Source organism: Asparagus officinalis, chromosome 6, assembly GCF_001876935.1.
Source record: "Asparagus officinalis chromosome 6, Aspof.V1, whole genome shotgun sequence".
NCBI lineage: Eukaryota > Viridiplantae > Streptophyta > Magnoliopsida > Asparagales > Asparagaceae > Asparagus > Asparagus officinalis.
The window spans coordinates 76,702,291-76,725,628 of NC_033799.1; the positions used below are offsets into that span (position 1 = coordinate 76,702,291).

General features: G+C 37.3%; 2 protein-coding genes across 2 annotated transcripts; both read right to left on the bottom strand.

Moving 5' to 3' along the window:
* LOC109844427 (GRF1-interacting factor 1-like) lies at positions 1,377 to 18,573 on the bottom strand. Its single transcript, XM_020413447.1, has 3 exons — positions 18,567 to 18,573; positions 11,932 to 11,936; positions 1,377 to 2,029 (listed from the first exon to the last, which is right to left on the bottom strand). Exon 3 carries the CDS (start codon positions 2,010 to 2,012, stop codon positions 1,647 to 1,649), a length of 366 nt encoding a protein of 121 aa, XP_020269036.1. The 5' UTR covers positions 2,013 to 2,029; positions 11,932 to 11,936; positions 18,567 to 18,573; the 3' UTR covers positions 1,377 to 1,646.
* LOC109844426 (GRF1-interacting factor 1-like) lies at positions 2,443 to 6,252 on the bottom strand. The gene is made up of 3 exons (XM_020413446.1): positions 6,175 to 6,252; positions 3,700 to 3,776; positions 2,443 to 2,598 (listed from the first exon to the last, which is right to left on the bottom strand). Exons 1-3 carry the CDS (start codon positions 6,241 to 6,243, stop codon positions 2,496 to 2,498), a joined length of 249 nt encoding a protein of 82 aa, XP_020269035.1. The 5' UTR covers positions 6,244 to 6,252; the 3' UTR covers positions 2,443 to 2,495.

The window sequence follows — 23,338 nt, forward strand, 5'->3', positions numbered from 1 at the left end:
GGTAACATATAATGGCAGAAGAACAGAAACACAATAAAAAAAGTCTTGCAAAACTCTTTGAAAGAGTGACCTGCGACTACCCACTTTAGTTTCGTTCTTCTTCCTAGCCTTCTATTGATTCCAGCAACTCAATCCATCCTCAACATGGGACAGTATGCCAGATACAAAACTAAGCTTGTGAGCCTCACCTGAGAAAATTCGAGGAAAATCCTACAATATTTGCATAACAAAAGGTAATAAAGTGCAGAATTAGAAATTTTAGGTATGCAAGCGCTGCTAAAAACAAGCGAGAGTACACATGTGCAAAGTTGGCAAACTATAAGGTACTCTTCGAGTGCTACTAAGCCTCCATCAAAATTTCACCGTAATTTAGCAGCAACATTCATCAACTAACAGGCTCACAGTCGTAAGCCACCATAATACCAAACATATATCAGCAAGAGAAGCATCTAACCCATTCAATAGCACTACTTAACTCTTCAGCCTACTAATTTACAAAAGCTAGTTGCTCTCAAAGCACAATCCCACAACACCACCAACTCACACAAAGTCAACAAAACCCTCCATAGGGCGTCGGTTATCCCCCATCATTGATAAGAAGAAAACATACATACGAACGAAAACGAACTCTGAAATAGTGAATTGATAAGCTAAAGTAATTCAATATGATTGTAATTATAGTTTTCTTGAATTATGTCCAAAGAATCACATTTGCTCTGTTTGCGTCTGTGCTTTTAGGTACCGTTTGACAAAGGGTTAAGTGAGGGTTTTCTTGTTATCAATGATGGGGTCGTATGTATGTTTTCTTGTTATCAATGATGGGGGATGACCGACACCCTAATGCAAACCATTCTAATTCTTTTTGTTATCTCCATTAGTCTTAATTTTCTCGCCATTTTAGACACCCTAATGCAAACCATTCTAATTCTTTTTGTTATCTCCATTAGTCTTAATTTTCTCGCCATTTTAGACATGCATGCACAGGATAAAGGCTAAACCCCCAAACAATATCCAAATCTTATACTTAGTTAGCACTGTACAAATGATATATTTTTTTATGTTTCCTTCATACTTCCTTCTATTTTTTTATAATCTTCTTCCTAGCCTTCTATTGATTCCAGCAACTCAATCCATCCTCAACATGGGACAGTATGCCAGATACAAAACTAAGCTTGTGAGCCTCACCTGAGAAAATTCGAGGAAAATCCTACGATATTTGCATAACAAAAGGTAATAAAGTACAGAATTAGAAATTTTAGGTATGCAAGCGCTGCCAAAAACAAGCGAGTACATATGTGCAAAGTTAGCAAACTATAAGGTACTCTTCGAGAGCTAATAAGCCCCCATCAAAATTTCACCATAATTTAGCAGCAACGTTCATCAACTAACAGGCTCACAGTCGTAAGCCACCATAATACCAAACATATATCAGCAAGAGAGGCATCTAACCCATTCAATAGCACTACTAACAACTCCTCAGCCTACTAATTTACAAAAGCTAGTTGCTCTCAAAGCACAATCCCACAACACCAACAACTCACACAAAGTCAACAAAACCCTCCATAGAGTCTACTACTACCTATACTAATACCGATAATTAAAGAAGATAGTTCACAAACAAAAGCCACAGGGACACACAAGATATCTCAGTTTCCTTCTTCTTCAGAGCCTTTCAGGTACATAGGAGTCTCTGTCCCGTGCCCTTCGCTCCCAGTCTCTTGCTTCCCACCGCTGCTCCGTCCAAAATCTCCAAAGACTCCACCAGAATTCATTGAGCCATTGCCTCCTATGCTAGCTTCACCATGAAGAATGGTGAATCCTCCGGTGCTGCTGTTGTTGCCTCCGGAGCTCATGGCGAGCTGGCTATGCATTGCTGCTTGCTGCTGTTGCTGCTGGAGTGCAGACATTGGGGACTGTGAGTAGAGCATTGAGGAGCGAGCAGCCATGAGAGATTGAGGGGTCATCTGTTGAGCTGCTTGGTGTTGTTGCATGTAGCGAGCACTTGATTGCATAGCAGCAACAGCGTTGGTTTTTACAAATCGAGCTTAAGAAAATTGATCAACAAACAAATGGAGAGAAGGGTCAGGTGACCGGGGATGATTTGGACTGTAATTTGCCATTGTCCATGATACACCAGCAAACACACTGGAGGGACACCAACCTTTGCTTACTCTGTTTGCAAATACATCCATTTGTACTATGGACGTATAGTAGCTTATCACTGTTGTTCTATTCTATTAGCACAAACAGCCACTGATCTTTCGATTGCATACTTCTTATTGTTGGTTTTTAAACATCCACAGGAATCATGTGGAAATGTTCTTAGCAATGTCCAACTCTGGCCATGATACATTTCCCAAGAAAGTTTCAAAACTGAAAAAATACCAATGAAAAGATGTATGTGCTAATAAACTAGAACATGCATGGGTGATAACCAGCTACAGCCCCCTAACTATAGAGAGTGCATCTGAAAATAACCCTACCGATAATTGATGTTAGCCAATACCAATATATACCTGAGCAATGGTAGGAACTTGGGGCTGGCTATCCGCAATGGCTGCAAGATACATCAGATTCCTCTGAAGCTTAGCCTGATTCCTGTGACCAGAGATAGATTCAAAGGATAGAAAATGAATTTCTTGTCAAGATGGTTTGAGTAAATGACAACATGCGTGCTATATGACATAAATTTTCATAATGAAGTAGACCCCACATCTTCTGAACTAATGTCAGTTTCCGGATATTCCTCAGATTATTAATTTAACCCTTAGCTGCACATTACGCTCGAATATCAAACTTCTCTCACCAGTTTTAGGTAATAAAACCAACATGAATAAATTCCGATATCTGGTGTAAATTTCCATTTTGTATAGCAGGCAAGTTGTAGACCAAAATAGTAACAAGGCTGGATTTACTGTTATGTAGAGGTCATGCTTCAAGTGCTATTTTGTCACAAGCATAATATTGTCATCATAACCATCACATTTTTAGGTTAGCTATATTAAGCGGCTGGGAATGTATGGTTACAACCAAACCATATGCATTCGTATGCTCTCTCAACAATCAACTACACTGAGGTATTCTAAAAGCAATTTAGTCAAAATAACAAAAGAAAGATGCATCACATGGTGACTCCTAACATATTGAGAGAGAACCTGTCTCTAGTCCAGGGAGGAATTATTCGTCGTTAAACTGAAAAATCCAGTATAACTAAAAGAGGAACACTCAGCTGTGAACATCCAGTATTCATCAAGATCTTTAGCACTACACAGAAGGTTCTATGGACAATAGTTTTTTGTTTAACTGCTGCTAATAAGCATTACGGAACACTCGGTTCTGAAAATCCAGTATTCATCAAAACCTTTAGGCACGTTTTAAAATGATAATACCAACAACAAATCTTGCGACATATTAAATTAGGAGTCAAATACACCAAGCTTCGTTCTACTTTTAACACCAAAATGATGTCCACAATCATGGAACCTCATCTAGGCTTATTGTTTTAAATTAACACTTCCAGTCAAAGAAAAAGAGGTCCTTAAGCATAAGCCTAATCTGGGCATGTGCCTCAGTTGACCATGAAGCTATTACAAAACACTGAAGTTTCGAATCAAACTCATTACAAACATGACAAAAATGATGTGATGATCTTGGAGGCAGAGTTTAGTTTAATAAAGATAATCAAATTACAAGACTTACTCAGCACATTCATCAGCTTTTCCTGAATTTTGGTTTTCAAGAATAGCCAGAATCAACTGCTTGTTCTCGTCCAGATACTGCAAAATGCAAAAGCGGAATCACCAAAACTATCAATCGTCGTTGAGAGAAGCAAGCTATAAGCAGCAAAAAGGAATATAACAAAACAGCAAAAGCCTTACTTAGAAATGGACTCAGGAAATGTTAAGATAAGATTCCATGATTCCATCCGAGCAGTATTTGAGTATGACAACAAACAAGTCAAACTTGTCTACTTATTCATTAGTCTACGTAAAAAATTATAACAGATGGCTGTAACGTTTTCTGATGATTAACGTCTAAAACCTTGCAAGATTGATAGACATTAAATGGACAAACTTCCAGTAGTTGTTAAATTAGGTTCTGAACGCTAACCAGTTCAACACTATCTAATTTAACATTGAATGTAGATAAAGAAAGGACAGCTGAATTTGTGAAAGAGGAAAACGGAGCATGAGATGAGCATGTAATATATGAAAGATAAGAATTGAAATATGCTTTAATGTTTTATGTAATACCTAGGTGCCTTCTTATTCTAAGTTTCTAATCTAATAAATATATATGCTTTGAGCTAAACCACTGCAGTACATGAAAGGAAACCACAGGTTAATGCAATCATATTATTCTATTTGTGACACATTCAACGTAATAACAATGAGTAAGTATGTAGCTTAGTGTTTGAAAGAGTTGCAAGATCCTAGCAGATTAGGGGTATCACGCTTACCATGGTTTTCCTTTGGCGAAAGTTTGATGGGGTCAAATGACATCTTTTAATCTAAAATTATTTGTACCATGAAAACATCTAGTCTGCACCATCACATATGCTACCGTGTAATAAATATGCCATAGAACTCAATAACAGACTTACTAAAGTAGGGAACACAGTGATGCGTGAAAAGTGCATTTCGATACACGTGTACAACATAGAAAAAAGACTGAACCAGTGCCTATACCACTATTATATTTATCCATTCAGCATACAGGTTATTTTTTTAATTTCTGGCAGGCTGATAATCCTCATTTTGGAGTGGTGATATACCATTTTGTTCATGAACGCATCTTGCGGTTATTATGGGTTATATATTTCTCATTCATAAATTCAATAGAGAGAAGATATACTATTTACCTCATTTTCATTCATTTTTATCCTGAAATGGGATCACGCAGAATGTACAACTTTAATAAGGTTTTTCCCTCATCAAGAGAAACTCTTTACTAAATGGTGGTTTCTATTTTGATCTAGGAGACTATCGAAAGTTACTCATTGGTTGCATGACTGATAAGGCAGCTTTTCCTACATGCCAATTGACATTTTTAGCCATTTGGTAGTCTCCTTCCCATTCATACCTATCAGGAACTTGAGCCAAATTTGTAGGTTGACATTACATTGAACTTATATTAATGTACCGAAACAAATTTTTTATAACATTTTATAGACTTAAGTGTTCTATAGACTTAATGTTAGCAAAGACTCATTCGAGCAATACGCCTAAACATATGGTGCTTGCTTCTCTAAACCTTGTTCTGATGCACATATAAGAAATAAAATCTCATGCATTCCTACACATGAGGTTACCTAGAGAAATGGAACAAGTTGAGCAGTAAAAATTTGATGCTAGTAAAGGAAAAATGATGGTCGAACGCAAGCATCTAAGGAGGAGGCAAATACAAAATAGAGGTCCATTAATAATACAAGCAATATTGTCCGTATCTATTGCAAACTATTTTAGCTGGTGAATGCTAGCAACTACTGATCAAGAGATCATATGATTACACTAAAAAAAATAACAACTAACATCAACTAACATCAACTAAAAATGATGGTCTCAAAGGGGAAAGAGACGTGCAAAAATCAAAGACAGCGATCCCATGATCCCTGTGATCTCAGACAGCGAGATTAGAGTAACATCAGCAATAGGATAAAAATAGAAATATTTTTATAAAGATATGAGAAAAGAACAAACAAAAAAACAAAGTTGATGGCCTGTTGAGAGTATACAAAATGATTTAGAAACATCACGGCTTGCTTATTTCAAGAACCCTACATAAACCCCAAACTCTTCCATCAAAAACTTATTTATGAAAAAACGACTTGCTTATTTCAAGAACGATACCAACCAATTTTAGAAAGCTTTCCCACTTGAAAATAAAAATAAAAACATTGAACTGCTGCAGTTAAATTTTTTTTTTTTCAATCCAGTAAAAAAACCACTCACCGATTTGAGAGGCAATGAGATTGAGCAAAACACAACAAACCCATTCACAAAGAAACCTTGAAAACAACCCAACAAGCCACTACATTTTGAAATGGGTCATTCATCAAAACCCAAAAAAATCCCATCTTTAGCCATAAAAATCTCATCTTTTTTCCCAAAATAAGCCAGCCCCACATCATTAAAGAGAGAGAAAGAAGAGAGAGAGAGAGAGAGAGAGAGAGACCTGCTGAATGATATCGGTGGTGACCTGATTCGGTGAACCGTAGGTTGCCATCATGGGCTGCATCTGCATCAGGTGCTGAGAGTTTTGTTGGGGAGCTGGGGAGTGAAGGACATGTCGCAGTCAGTCACAAGGAAACGTTGCTTTCTACGGATGCATTATATTATATATAAGAGATAAAAATTAAGATGGAGAGAGAGAAAGAGATACCAATCCAATCAGCCAGCCCATTTCCAGCCCCATCTTGCTTGGGAAAATGGGAGCATCTGTCTTTCTCTCTCTAGCGCTCTCTCTCTCTGTCATCACTGTGTTAGCAGAGAAGAGGACACCTTTCGCTTTGAACAATTTGATGGAGAACCAAAGGACAACCATCACACATCATCTCATAAAAGCTACTAGTCTTGTGTTTGAAGAACATGATTGATGAGTTGCTTCAAGGGGAGCTAGATTCCTCTTTCACACACTTTGCAATCTGCTCCTCTCTTTCCACTCTTTTTACTTGTAGTTGTTTGTATTTCTTAGCATCAAAAAGCCTAATCTTAAAGGATTTGAATATTCTCAGCGAAAAAAATAGTAAAATGATCAATAGGACTTCGTTTGTATATCATGATGTTTTTCTTGTTGTATTTTTATAAAAAAAAAACACAATAATGTTGTGTTTTTCTCTTAAAGTATTTTCAAAACGTCGTGTTTAGTGTTTTTGTTTAACACTAGTTTGACCCATTACAACATTAATATTAAACATATTGTTAATATACTATATATTAACTATAATAAAGTATATTATAAATAAAGTGTTATAATATTTAGATTTTTTTATTATAGTATTATAAGTATTAAATATAATACAATATGATATTGTATAATGTATTATAATATTATATCATATTTTAATGACTTATATTATATTATAATTATTCTTATATTATAATTATTACATATTATATTTAAATAATTATACATTTAATTATTTTGGTATATCAATTTGTTATTGTTATATATTATATAATACTTTTAAAATAATATTATTTTATTATTAATATAATACTATAATATTATTAATATGATATAATATTATTAATATGATATAATATTATTAATAATATTAATATTATGTTATTACTAGTATATTATCAATAAATAAATATTTTAATATTATATATGTTGATGCTAAATATCACTCAACCAACTAAAGTCACGGAGATTATAAAAAAAATAGAGGGTGTCGCTTTCTTCTTCGACTTTATGCCTGATTCTGGAATTAGAATGATCGAGCAATCTGCACAAAAAGAGTCGTAAGAGGGCAGGGATGAGTTCCCCCATGATACCTCCAACGATCAAGTCAGTTGATGAACTTGAGTGTGGTCAAAAAAAAACCGTGTGTTCTTGTTTTTGTGCAGTGTGTGCTTTAGGGGGGTTTAGATTGTGAACCTCTCTTTTTAGCTCGAATAGTACTTGTATTTATAGAGGATGTCAATGACAGATTGATCATTTCAACCATGCAAATGACGATGACAAAGTATGAGCTGGAAGGTGAGTCACCCTTTGCTCTACACGTGTCGGTTTGTGAGTGACGGGAGGTCACTTCAACAGCATTGGGACCCAGCATTCCGACGAGTCTTCAAGATTGTTGAGGATGGTGACATAATGATGATTATCAAATATTAAGCAATATTGAGAAGTGACACCTATGTCAATAGGTTCGAGGCCAGGATAATCTCTTAGCTTGGTCGAGAAGCAAGGCATGTAATATCATATCTTCGAGTTGCTGACTCTCGTGTCAACTGACATCGCCTTTTGTATCGACATAAGAGTGTCGGCTTGTCCGACTGGTTGGAATATCGTCTTGTCCCAGCTAACAACCGTCTCTTGAGTCCATATAGAGATGTCGACTCGTCTAGGAGGTCAAGATCTCTCGTGCCGACCAACATCGGCTTTCATGTCGACACAAGAGTGTCGGCTTGTCTGGCTAGTCAAAATGTCGACTTATGAGATTATATATCCATAGAACAGATATACCCCATAACAGTTAGCCCCTTTCGCTTGGAGTCGGCTTGAGACGAGTCCGAATGAAATAAAAATAATCAAAGGACAAATAGGGGAAGAGATTATCTTATTTAAAGAACTGTACTATCTGACATTTGCGGGCATCATCATAACTGTAGCAGGGCTACTCTCCTGGCAGATTACGGGTTCTTCGAGGTAAAAGAAAGGGGGCGCGCTTCGTCATTCGGGAGAATTTCAAATTCCAAGGATAGATTCTAACCATAAGAGGTAATTGAATCCAACGGCTCGAACCTTGACAATTGTAAAGTAGGAGTTTTTTATATTTATATATATAAAACCATCATGCGCCGCTATCACCCTTTCAAATTCCCTTCTGATTTACCGTTCTTCTTCCCCAATCTCTCTTGTCCTTTTGCTCATTTTTCCTGCCAATTATCTTTTTGTTTCTCTATGCCTTTAGAAATGGTTTATCGTCGGGATCTTCTGGAAAGAACTCATTCCAAAGTAACCTTGACTCAATTGAGGACAATGTCTAAAAAGTTTAACACCCTACAGGATATGAGCTACTCACTCCGACAAGTTCAGAGGTTGTTTTTGACCATGGGCCTGAATGGCATCCTCTCTACTTGAGACACTTAGAGTGCGGTTTAAGATTACCCCTACCTCCATTTCTGAAACAACTATTTGAGATGCTAGGAGTTTCGCCTACGCAAATGAAACCGAACGCCATAGCTATTGCTGTGGCATTCACGGTAATATGCCATTGGTTGGCAATCAGGCTTACTCTGAAGATCTTCGCTCATTTGGTGGTCGTAAAGGTAAATCAAAAGGAGTCCCGTTATCATTTTCAAATGATAGGAAAGTTTAAATTGATCGTAGATCTTCCATATTCATATAAGGATTGGAAGGAGAAGTTTGTTTGGGTGATTAGGGATGATTTGGAGATGCGTTGTTCCGATTGGCCCGAGATAAGGAGGGATACTCTTGCTAGAAATACGTTGTCTTCGGAAGAGAAAAACCAACTCGACTTAATCAAAGGATTAGCAGACTCTCACCACTTTGAAGATCTGCTCGATAGATTAGTATTGCGCATGACCACGGTGTCAATTGAGCCGAAAGCTTCTCGAGACATAGATAGGGCTACGATCCTCATCACTGGATCAAGGGAGGCGACTATGATGCCCACAACTAGGCCAGTCGATCCCCAGGGGGATCCATCTGTTAGGCCAGCTAAACGTCTTCGTGAAGATTTTTATTCTTTAGGGATATAATCGGTCGGTGAAGAAAGCGCTGCTTCCCTCACTCTTAGGATGAGAAAAAGAAAATCTGAAGGAATGCTTCAAACGAGGGAGGAAGAGAGGCAGACTAATATCGTCCCTTTGGGCGATTCGAGAGAGAGAGAGATCTTGAGAGAATCATCTGAGGCCTCTCTATGAGAAATAGTTGGGGAGAGGATGCAGGTTGGAGAGCAATCGTCGGATCGTCGTCAGGAGTCGACTCGACAGAGAGAGGAGCCGGCTCATGAAGAGATGGGACCCTCTGTCGATCTGAAGTATCCTTTTCCTCATAAATTCTCTGACGTGGAAGAGGGAGAATGGGACAATATAAGAATATGCCTCACCGGACTTTCCTCGCCTGGTGCTAACAATGGGATGGAACTCGTACCGGAGTTCCGCTTTGAAGCTAAACATCACCTCGATGTTTGAGGAACTGTCCTTGGGTCTCGCCGAGTCTAGTCTAGGGTGGTTGACCAATTCCTCCTCCCAGAATATGAGAAGTATCTGGAGAAGGTACCCGACCTCGGTCTTCATCATGCTCTCCGCAACTACTTTACTCGAGGAGCCGTATAAGAAAAAGAGTTATACGGTCGAGTAGAACATTTGTGGACTGAGTACCATAAGCTTCTTGGGGAGGTGGAATTATTAAGGGCCAATGAGAAAATTAGTCGACAACAAGCTGTCAAAGAATCAGTCTCCAACACTTCTGAAGTCACTAATCTTCGATAGAAGTCACATGAAGTGCTTCAAGAGAGGGATCGTGCTAAGGTGTTGGCTCGAGCAGAAAAGGAGGCGGTGGCGCACGCAAAGTGTCAATTAGGCGAAAAACATATAACAATCACCAAGCTCCGAGAAAAGGTCACATACCTCAAGTCTGAATCCCATCAGTAGGAAATTGTCAACAAGCATTGCCAGGAGATCCTCGATTCTTATTGTCAAGATATTATCGACACTTATCACGAAAGTTTGCTTTGGAAAACAGAGGTGGCATTAGCTTGTAAGGCCGGATATGATCACTTATTTGCTTAGCTCCCAGCCGATTTGAAAAGTATCCCCAATCGTTTTCAATATCCCTCCATGGTCGCCAGCTGTTTAGGAGAGCTGGAGGAAATGGAAGCGCTAGGAGGAAGATTCGACCTTGATGAGACTAAAGATGATTCAAATGAAGAGCAGGGTCGATTGTCTCCTCTACCGACTACTCCTAAAAGTTCCCCACCTTCGACTCCAGGAGCTGGAATGGATTTTCAATAGATTTTATAGGAATTCTTTCATAGTCGTCTTGTATATCTGATACTTTGTAATACTTGATCAATGAATGAAAAAATCTTTTGTTCTCCTGATTTTGTGAAGCCTCAAAATTTTTGTTAAATGAGTTGTCTTCTTTGTAAACTTGTAGGAATTTACTAACTACTCCGAGCCGACTAGTACCGCCTTTCGAGCCGTCATAGGGGGTGTCACTATTCTGGTCGATTGAGATGTCGACTCACTAGATTATTCTTCTCTCTCTATTATATATTTTCGAGAGGACTTAATCACTGCTATATGATATGATGCAACAGTTTGTCGGTTGGTGGAGATTTAATGATGACACTTTGATTCTTTAGAACACAACGTGGGACCCCAGGAGGGATGTGATGTTTCAAATCTCAAAATTCAAAATGCTTAGAGTTACGAGTTGAATCTCCTCTGTTCATCTCTAAAAGTGACGATCATTAGGATAAGCCCACCTGGCGATTGAAAGTCATAAAATAGCTTTATGAGAAAGGAAGAAGAACACTCTGTCATTATTCGCTCTAATTTTCAATGCGTTTCTCCTCTTCTTCAAAGCTTTCTTCAACCAAAGAATTTGCCATGGATCTCAAAGCTTTATCGTTGGTCGCAATGAAGAAATGATGAATCTTCTTCGTCCCATTCCTTCAAAAATATTTACGGGGAATCTCGAGAAATTCTACAGCCTGTATGATATTCCCAGAGATCTCAAGTTGATGGTTCCTGAGGGAAATGACCCAGTATATCGCCATGGTCCCAACAGAGCGCTATTTTACTTGGCCCACCTTGATCAAGGACTTCGATTGCCTCTTCATCCATTCGTAAAGGAGGCATGCGGTGCTATGGGGATCTCCCCCTCTCAACTCGTCCCGAATGCAATGGGGATTCTGATGGCTTTCATAGTCATCTGCTTCCAGGTAGGTGTTCTTTCCACTATGAATTTATTCGGTCACTTGGTTAGCATTAAGTCAACCAAAAAGGATCTGCACTTCTTTTTCTATTATACAAGCAACTTCAAGTTCATTTCTGATGCTCCAGAGTCCAATAGGGACTGGAAAGGACATTTCTTTTGGGTTCTCGGAGCTGATGAAACTCTCTCATGCTCGGAGTGGCCTTATATCAATAAAGATGTGTTGAAACCAAGGCCTCTCGAAGCTGAGAAAAGACGACAACTAGAGAAGATCCAATCCTATATTGGATCTAGAGAGAGGACTAACCTCTTTGACTTGGTGTCACTTCGGGTGGCGCACATCTCGTATGTCTTGCCTACTGAAGCCAATCAAGCCAGGGCGATCATGTTCGCACTCCCTCTTGCAAGAAGTTAGGAAGCAAGATCTAAAGGTGAGGAGTCAGGGTCTGATGATAGGCCCCAAAAGAGGTCGAGGGGATATTTGAATCCTAAGGAGACATCCGAGCTGAGGTCTCGGATGAGCGAATTAGCTGTCCAACTAGGAAAGAGGAGAAATATTAAGAAACTGGCGACTAGATGTGGCCATCAGCTAGCTGCAACAAAAGTTACTGAGGCGCCCCGAGTTAGCCCTACTACAAAACGAGGGCCACTTGAAGAACAGTCGGGCACTCGAGTCAGTGAAGGGGATAAGGTCGTCGCTGAAGATCCTCTTATTCCTCCGGTGGCTGAGGAGGTGGTGAGATCGACTAAACCCGCTGATACTATAGCTAGTATTGAAATTGTCGACCTGGTTTCTGAGTCGGCATCATCTCATAGACCAGTCAAAGAGCCGGTTGAGCCGGTGAGGAAAATGGCTGAAGAAACCGCACCCCTCCATGAGCCCCAAGCAGAAGGAACTATCGGGGAATATGAGATCAAAGAAAGGGAGGGGATGGTTGGCCTTTCCCTCACTAGATTTTGGAAGTAGATTTCCAAGATTGGGAGAGAGCCAAAGTGATGCTAGCAGGAGTGCCACTAGGCCCTTGCTCGCTAAGGAAAGAGCTCTCCGAGGGTGACAAGTTTGTCCCGCCTGCATATCTTGACAAAGTGACTTCTATTCTGGGATCCCTCTCAGCTCCAATCACGACCGTACAACAATTCTCCCTTCCTAAGGATGATGGTATCTTGAAGAGGATGCCAAGCTTTGGTTTGCATCTAGCTCTCAAGGCTCATCTAGTCCGAGGTGTGCTGATAGAGCAAGAACTATATGAGTGACTTAAGCACATGCATGACGCTGCACAGGGGTGGCTATCGGAGATAGAAAAGGAGAATGCGGACAAGGAGGAGGCGGAGAATAGGGTCAGTGCCTTGGAGGTTGAGTTGAACACCATCGAAGCTTGCTGGCGCCAAGAAGTGAATGCTAGAGATAGATTCCTCGAAGGGCTTTGGTCTCTGAGTGATAAGCAGGCATCTATGATTGGAGAGCTGAAGAGAGAAGTAGCTCATCAAAAGAGGGAGATCAATCGTCTCCAGTGAGGGATCAAAGAATGAGACGATCAGCTGGCCGCTTTAACTAAGGAGGTTGAATCCAAAAGGGGCCTGAAGATAGCTGCCGAGGAAGAAGTTCAATCGAGTCATCTCTCAATCGAATAATTGAGGCGTGATCTCGAGAAAGAGCAGTCGAGTCGTCAAGCGTCCTTCACCATGGTGAAGAACTTGAAGGACAAGCTAGCTCATTTCGACTCGTAACAATATAGGGAGAAAATAATTAAAGATTGGCGTCATGGTTCTATAGGGAAAGTCGAGGTAGTCTTAGCATGTAAAGCTGGGGTTGATTACTTCACTTCCCTAGTGCCTCCTAGCTCACATCCTCCTCTTGATCATTATTATCCTTCCCAAGTCTCCTGCTGTCTCGATCTTCTAAAAGAGTTCGAGGCAAAGGGAGGGGGACTGAACTTAATCTTGGGTAATGATGATAAATCTTCAGATGGCACAGAGGAGGAACATGCGGCTGTCCAAGAAGCTGTCACTCCATCCCAAGAAGCTCTCATGGGTGGTGATAATTGAGAACTTATTGTTCCCTTTCCCCATCTCTCCCCCTTTTTTCTTGACTTATTATAGGTGTTTTTAGTATGATTGTAAACAAATAGTGTTGATCTAGGAAGAATCTATTTTATCTCGAGTTTATGATGCTTTTATTTAGATAGAATTCTGAAATGCTTAGAACTTAGTCAATATCATTACTTGTAAATTTTCTAAAAGCATGTGATTCGATTTTGGAGTCAAGTGCCTAGGCTTGAGAGAGTCGACTAGGGCATTCCTTCCCTTAAGGCCGAGAGATGACTGTGAGAGTCGGCCAAAGGGTTGTGCCTTAGATTTATTCCTGATAAAGTACCAAGAGCTTAGAATCTGACTCAGAAGTCGAACGCCTAGGCTTGAGAGAGTTGATTAGGTCTTTCCTTCCCCTAAGACCGAGAGATGACTGTGGGAGTCAACCAAAGGGTTGTGCCTTGGGTCTATTCTTGATAAGGTACCAAGGGCTTGGAATCTAACTCGGAAGTCGAACACCTAGGCTCGAGAGAGTTGACTAGGTCTTTCCTTCTCCTAAGGCTGAGAGATGACTATGGGAGTCGACCAAAGGGTTGTACTTTGAGTTTATTCTTGATAAGGTACCAAGGGCTTGGAATCTGACTCGAAAGTTAAACGTCTAGGCTCAAGAGAGTCAACTAGGTCTTTTCTTCCCCTAAGACCGAGAGACGACTGTGACAGTCAGCCAAAGGGTTGTGCCTTGAGGTTATTCCTGATAATGTACCAAGGGCTTGGATATCGCATTTCTTAGTTATGACAAGAATGCATAATTTTGACTAAAGCCTTCTTTTTAAACATACTATTTAATGCATGCATTCTTCAAAAGAAATCTATAGGGCTTAAGAAAGATTAAACTTTAAAGTTCAAGGAAAAACCGTTGTAAGTGTTCAATATTCCATGGATGATGAAGGATTCTTCTGGGGCCTTTAGCCAATAGGTACACATTCTAAGTTCCTCTAGGAATGTATAGGGACCTTCCTAATTATGAGCTAGTTTGGCTCGCCGGGTGTCTTTGTCAAAGACTGCTTTACGAAGGACAAGGTCCCCAACATTGAATCTTCTTGGACGAATCTTACTATTGTAGTGGCGAGCGATTCGTTATTGATTGATGACCTGAGTCCGAAGTGCTTTCTCTCTAGTTTCTTCTAAGAGGTCGAGGTTGACTCGAAGTCCTACCGAGTTCATGTCTTCATCAAAATGTCGCATCCGAATGGTCGGCATACCTACTTCAACTGGAGTAACTGCTTCAGCCTCATATGCCAGCTTAAAGGGAGTCTCCCCTGTTGAATTCTTATGGGTTCTGCAGTATGACCATAGGATACTCGGTAACTCCTCCAACCATTGTCCTAGGACGGTATCCACCTTCTTCTTTAATGCTTGAAGAATGCACTTGTTGGTAGCTTCTGCAAGTCCATTTGATTTTGGGTGAGCAACTGAGGTGAACTTGAGGTGAATGTTGTACTCTTCACAAATATCACGGAAACCCTTACTATCAAATTGGGTGTCGTTGTAGGTAATGAATGATCGAGGCACACCGAAACAATAAACAATTGATTTCCACACGAAGTTTATGATGTTACTCTCACCAATCTTAGCCAGCAGTTCGGCCTCGATCCATTTAGTGAAGTAATCAATTGCCACTAGGAATTTCCTCTGCCCTGAAGCTATATGGAGAGGTCCTAACTGATTTAAGCCCCATTGGGCGAAAGGTATAGGGCTCAAAATAGGAGTCAACTTCGTCACGGCTGCTCGAGGAATGGATAAAAAGAATTGACACCTTTGACAATATGATACTAGCTTCATTGAGTCGGCTAAGATAGTCGGCCAATAATAACCATGACGAATGATTTTTTTGCGCTAGGGTTCGAGCTCCTGGATGATTCCCGTATATACCTTCATGGATTTTTTCTAAGCACGTAGAGAGCTTCTGGTGGTCATGGACATCACAAGTAGGGTCCTATACTACTATCAACATAGGACATTCGACAAAGTTGACTTTTAATCATGAGGTAGCGGCGAGAATTCCTTAATATGCGCTTGGCTTCAACTCGATCTCCAGGAAAAATACCTCGTGTTAGATAAAGTATGATGGGATCTAGCTAATAAGGTGGTATAGGTTCTTCTGTCTCCATATGTATCTTTGACGGCTTCGAGATATTGGGGTGCTCAAGTGTGTCAGTATAGACAGGTCTAGAGCAAATTCCAGAATTCGTTGATCCTAGTTTGGAGAGGGCATCTGCTTGAGCATTAAGGGCTCGAGGAACTTGAACTATCTTGGATTCTAGGAAGCCTGTTAGAAGTTCTTTCGTGACCCGAAGATATAGGGCCATCCTTGGGTCCTAAGCAGCATAGTGTCAGTTGATTTGATAGACCATTAATTGTGAGTCAACTAGAATATAAAGTTGTTCGGCTCTCAAAGCTCGTGATACTCAGAGGCCAGCGAGTAGAGCTTCATATTCAGCTTCGTTGTTCGAGGTCGAGAATTTAAAGGAAATAGAATGCTCATATATCGACCCGTCAGGGCTTTGTAACACAACTCTTGCTCCACTGCCGGCTTCTCCAGAGGATCCATCTACTTGTAGTAGCCACCACAAGTCATATTCGGGTGAATCATGCTCCAAAGCACGACGAGTTGGAGGAATTGCCTGTTACTCTGGGGTGAAGGTTGAGGAGGTGGCACGAGTACTTCTGGTTCATCACTTTGGGGAGTCGATTCGATCAAGAAATCAACCAAAGCTTGAGCTTTAATAGCTATTCAAGGTTCAAATTAGACATCGTGTTCGCTAAGCTCAACCACCCAGACAACCATTCTTCCTGATGTTGTAGGGCTTCCCAAAGCTTTATTTAAGGGTAGGCTCATCCTGACAATAATGGGGTGAGCCTGAAAATAAGGACGGAGTCTTCTGGCCGTAAGGATGAAGGTAAAGGTTGCTTTCTCTATAGATGGATAATTGAGTTTGCCTGCTCGGAGGATTCGACTCACATAATAGATAGGCTTTTGAGTATTTTCTTCCTCCCGAACAAGGACAGAGCTAACTACTTCAGAGGAGACGGCTATGTATAAAAACAAAGTCTCCCCTCTCATAGGTTGGCTCAACAGTGGCTTTGTGCTTAAGTAAGCTGTGAGATCTTGAAATGTTGCTTTACATTCAGTCGTCCAGACTATACCCTCCTTCGAGCTTTTGTTTCCTCTCAAAATTTTAAAGAAAGTGAGGCTTCTCTCGGCGGACATAGATAAAAATCGACCTAGACCTGCAACTCTTCCATTCAACCTCTGAATCTCTCTCAAAGTACGCAGCTCAGGGAGTCGCTCTATTGCAGCAATCTTTTCAGGGTTGGTCTCAATACCTTTTTGAGTAATCATGAATCTAAGAAATTTCCCTAATTATACTCCGAATGCACACTTAGCTGGATTGAGTTTCATTCGATATCTCCTTAGGGTTGAAAAGGTCTCGTCCAAATCTGAAATATGAGCAGACGCTTATTTGTATTTCACCAATAGATCATCCATGTAATCTTCAAGATTGTGACCAATCTAATGCTGGAAAACCTTGGCTACAAGTCTCTGGTAGGTAGCTCTAGCATTCTTCAGTCTAAAGGGCATCATTTTGTAACAGTACGTATCCATATCGGTAATGAAAGAAGTCTTCTCTAGATCATGCTTAGACATGAAAATTTAATTATAGCCAGAGAAGGTATCCATGAAACTAAGCAGTTCATGTCCCGCGCTCTTGTCGACTAACTAGTCGATCGAAGGTAGGGGATAACTATCTTTAGGATAAGCTTTATTAAGGTCGGTGAAGTCTACACACATCCTCCACTTGTTCAGTATTTTTTTTCACCAGGACAACATTGGCTAACCACTTTGGGTATTGGACTTCTTGGATAAAGTCGGCTTTCAAAAGCCTCTTCACCTCATATGTTGCTGCCTTCTGGCATTCTAGGCTAAGATGTCTCTTCTTCTGTTGAACATGTTTGACATGCTTATCCACGGCCAATTCGTGACACATTATCTTGGGGGAACCCCTAGCATGTCGTCCGATCTCCAAGCAAATACATCAGTATTGGCTTTTAAAATTTTAACCATATCCCCTCTCAAGGGCTTGACTAATCCGGACCCAATCTTGATTGTCTTCATTCCTACTTGGTTAATAAGGACTTCATGGAGCTCTTCTATTGGCTCCGTCCTCGGTCTCTCCATAGTCTTCTCCAGTTAGAGACATGTTTTTTCAATTGGCATAGTACCTTGCACATGTTTTTATATCATGTCTCCATGATATTATTTCGATGATAACAATTTATACAATGTGTGTTATACAAATGCACTAACTTTTATATGCAGCTTTCAATATCAAAATATGAACAAGTGCAAGTTAAGTTCAAGGCATTATGAAGTGAAGGAGATGAAGAACATATGAGATAATATATTTTATATTTTCTTTACTTAGAATTATTGTACAAGCCTTGATCACTCACACACACACACATAAATATTAGAACACACTAACATAGGTTTAGTGTGTTGGTTAACTATAGAAATCTCATATGTTAACCATTAGAGTTATAGTTAATTATTGAGTATCAAAATATTTAATTCATATTTTTTTACTCTTAGTAGTCGACTAATTAGAATAGTAGTCGACTACTCATGTATATGACTTAAATATAAGTTTCTGTCAGTTTACAGTATAGTCGACTAATTTGAATAATAGTCGACTACTCAAGCTTATGACAGAAATATAAGTTTCTGTTATTTTACAGTATAGTCGACTAATTGACTTTATAGTCGACTACTGAAGGCAAAATACATTTTTTAAGTTTCTGTCTAATTACAGTATAGTCGACTAATGACCTTTATAGTCGACTACTGAGAAATTTTCTGACTCCACAGAGTCTGTTTAAACTCAGTATAATCGACTATTCTGTCTTGTAGTCGACTACAGATACAGTTTTTTCAGATTTTAAAGTTTGAATTTATGACTGTTTATAGTCGTTTTTAAACGTTTTTAAAGTTCAAATAATTGTCTCTTCAAGGGCTATAAATAGGTTATTTGTTCAGAAAAAATGCAGAGACTTACATACCTATAAGCTTTGATCTTTGTGCATTTTTCAAGTGAAAAACATTTAGATTTTAAGAAAAATAAAAGTTTCTGAAATTGCCTTCGAACATCATTCAAATACTTATTGTTTAGGCAATTTACAGAAGTTAGAATCATTCCTAAGCCACTACTACACTACACTACAAATCAAGGCTTATAGGAGTTAAAATTGTTGCTTCAAAAGTTCTCTCGATTTGTGAAAGGTGTTAATCTCTTGGTTTAGAGATTGGTGTGCAAATTGGCAATGTGTTTGTCAATTGGTGTTGTAATTTACAGGGACTTGCAAATTGGTCAGGTTTGCTTTTGATTTTATAAGTTTATTTAAAATCATAGTGGAAACTCTCAAGCGAGATTTGCTTGGGGATTGGATATACACCGGATTGGTGGAACCAGTATAAAACTTTGTGTTTGTGTTTGTAAATTTTTGAGATTGCCATTTTTCTTTGCAATTTATAATCTACTTTGCATAAATTTTAAAAAAATACTATTCACCCCCCTCTAGTGTTCTAGTGTATCTATTTTAGATCCTACATTTGGTATCAGAGCAATGTGAAAGATGGCATCTACAAATACACCACAATTCAAAGAAGGTCACTCTACAAATCGTCCACCAATGTTCGATGGATTGAACTACAACTATTGGAAGTGCCGAATGAAGATTTACCTTCAATCAATTGGTTATGAACTTTAAAACATATTGGAAAAAAAATATGAGAAACCAATGATTCCTTTCTCAGAATGGACTACATCTCAAAGAAACAATGCAAATTTGGACTCCAAAACCATGAATGCACTATTCTGTGCACTTGACAAGAATGAGTTCAATAGGGTGTCAACGGCCACATCTGCATATGATATTTGGCATACACTTGAAGTAACTCATAAAGTTACAAATAAAGTTAAAGAATCTAAAATTTCTATTCTTGTACACAGATTCGAATTATTTAAGATGAAGGAAAATGAGACTATTGGAGAAATGTTCACAAGATTCACCGACATCGCAAATTCTCTCATTGGTCTTGGAAAAACATACACACAAGTGGAGATGGTAAGAAAAATACTTCGATCACTTACTCCACAATGAGAAAAGAAAGTTACCGCAATCGAAGAAGTCCATGATTTGTCAACTCTTACGGTTGAAAATCTTATCGGAAATCTTATAGCGTATGAAGTTCAAATTGAAGATAGAAAGAATGATGAAGAAACAAAGAACAAGAAAGTACTTGCATTCAATATTACTTCAGATAAAGAAGATTCAGATGATGATGATGAAGAAATGAGCATGTTAGCACGAAAATTTCGGAAATTTATAAAACAAGGTAATTTTATATCTAAAAGTTCAATTTCAAATAACCCTCTTTGTTTTAAGTGTAATAAACCAGGTCATATGAAGAAAGATTGTCCAATGTTGAAGAATAAGCAAAAATCAAGTTATTTTAACAACTTCAACAACATTCAAAATAACAAGAAAATGAAAGCAATGGCTGTCACTTGGGATGATAGTGATGAGTCATCTTCAGATGAAGATATTGAAGAAAAAGAAAGTGCTCACATGTGTTTTATGGCACAAGATAAAGTAAGTGACAATGAAGAACTTTTAGATGCTTTCAATGAATTATATGAAACTTTTGTGAGATTAAAGACTTCACATAATTTTCTTAAAGGTGAAAATAAAAGATTACTTGAAGAAATTTCTGATTTTAATTCTTCTACTATTTCTAATTCTTAAGTAATTGAATTGAAAGAAGAAAATTATTCTTTGATTAAAGAAAATGAATGTTTATCTAATGAGAATGTTTATTTAAAATCAGAATGTAATGATTTAAATATTCGTATTAACAGTTTAGATAAAGATATTTCTTCTTTTAAATTAAAATATGAGGATATATGTTTGAATGTTAGCAAATTCAATAAAGGTAAAGAAAATGTTAATAATATACTCTCTTTTGAAAAAGAATCACAAAAGACAAAAGGATTAGGTTTTTAATTTAATAAAAATAAATCGAAGAAAATAATTTTTGTAAAACCTTCTTGTGATTTGTATGAATATAGAAATGAAAATTTGTGTAAAAAGAAATCAAAATTCTTTTCTATTTGGGTTCCAAAAGAATTAACTTTTTTACATAAGAATTTTTATATTTCTGATTTTATTAAAAATATTTGTTTATCAACTAACTATTTAGGCAAATCAAACTCTTCATGGGTTTGATTTCCTAAAGGCTAATTCAATGGACACAACATAGTATGGGTACCAAAACTGTAAATTTTTATTATTTTAGGTACCCAAGAAAGATAGGTGGATTTTGGATAGTGGTTGCTCCAAACATATGACTGGAAACATACAATTGTTATCATCTTTTCAAAACAAGGATGGTGGTACCGTTATTTTTGGAGATAACAACAAAGGAAAAGTCATCAGTATTGGATCTGTCAGTAATCCAAACAAACCTATTATTGATAATAATTTATTAGTTGATGGTCTTAAACATAATTTACTTAGTATTAGTCAACTTTGTGATAAAGGTTTTAAAATTATTTTTGAAAAAGAATCTTGCTTAATTTATGATATTGATTTAATTACTATTGTTTTTAAAGGCCATATAAAGAATAACATATATGTTTTATCTATGAAAAATATTTCAAATGAACATTGTCTTATTGCATCATCTAATGATTCTATTTTATGGCATAAACGTTTTGGACATGTTAACTTTAAACACATTTCTAAGATTTCTAAAAATAATTCAGTAAATGGTTTACCTAAGATGTCTTTTAAAAACAATTTTTGTGATGCATGTCAACAAGGAAAAATATACAAATCTTCTTTCAAATCTAAAAATATAATATCTACAAGTAGACCATTAGAATTAATTCACATAGATATTTTCGGTCCTTCTAGAGTAGCATCTTTAAATGGAAGTAGATATGCATTTGTTCTTGTTGATGATTATTCTAGATTTACATGGGTAATTTTTCTTAAACATAAAAATGATGCTTTTAATGAGTTTTCTATATTTTGTAAAAGAATTCAAAATCAAAAATCTACTTCTATTATCTCTATATGTAGCGATCATGGAGGTGAATTTAAAAATGAATTATTTGCAAATTTTTGTGATAAACATGGTATATCACATACTTTTTCTTTTCCTCGAGCTGCTCCACAAAATGGAGTTGTGGAAAGGAAAAATAGAACTTTACAAGAATATGCTAGAACCATGTTATGTGATAGTAATTTACCAAAATATTTTTGGGCAGAAGCTGTATCAATAGCATGTTATGTATTAAACAGAGTTTTATTAAGACCTATTTTTAAAAAAAAACTCTTATGAATTATTTTATAATAAAATTCCTAAAGTATCTTACTTTAAAGTTTTTGGTTGTAAATATTTTATTTTAAATACAAAGGATAACTTAGATAAATTTGATTCTAAATCTGATGAAGGAATTTTTGTTGGATATTATAATCATAGTAAAGCATATAGAATATATAATAAAAGAACTTTAGTTATTGAAGAATCTTTACATGTTTCTTTTGATAAAATTTTTTTAAAACCACCTATTATTTTAAATAATGATGATGATATAATTGATACTATTCATGAAACTCCAATGTTAGATATTGTAAAAGATGATAATTTACAAAATAATTTACCTAAAGATTTTGTAGAAGTTAAAAATTATCCACATGATTTAGTTATTGGAAATATTTCTGATAAAGTAACTACTAGATCTCATTTTAATTTGATTGCTCATACTGCTTTTATTTCAACTATTGAACCTAAAAATATAAAAGAAGCCTTACTTGATGATTTTTTGATAATTTCAATGCAAGATGAACTAAATCAATTTACTAGAAACAGTGTTTGGGATCTTATACCAAGACCTCAAAATAAATCTATTATTGGAACAAAATGGATTTTTAGAAACAAATTAGATGAATCTGGTCAATTTGTTAGAAACAAAGCTAGATTAGTTGCTCAATGTTATAATCAAGAAGAAGAATTGATTATGATAAAACTTATGCTCCTGTTGCTCGTTTAGAATCAATTAGAATTTTACTTGCATTTGCATGCTTTATGAATTTTAAATTATTTCAAATGGATGTTAAAAGTGTATTTCTAAATGGTTTTATAAAAGAAGAAGTTTTTGTAGAACAACCTCTAGATTTTGAACATGAAAGTTTTTCAAATCATGTTTTTAAACTTAAGAAAGCATTATATGGTCTTAAACAAGCACCTCGTGCTTGGTATGATAGATTAAAGAAGTTTCTTTTAACTTCAGGTTTTGAAATTGGAAAAGTTGATTCAACATTATTTATTAAGAAAATAAATCAAGATATTTTACTAATCCAAATATATGTAGATGATATTATTTTTTGTTCTACTAACAACAATCTTTGTCAAGAGTTTGCTAAGACTATGCAGGATGAATTTGAAATAAGTCACATGGGTGAACTAAATTTCTTCCTTGGACTTCAAATTAAGCAATTGAAAGAATGAATATTCATCAATCAAAGCAAGTATGCAAAATATTTACTC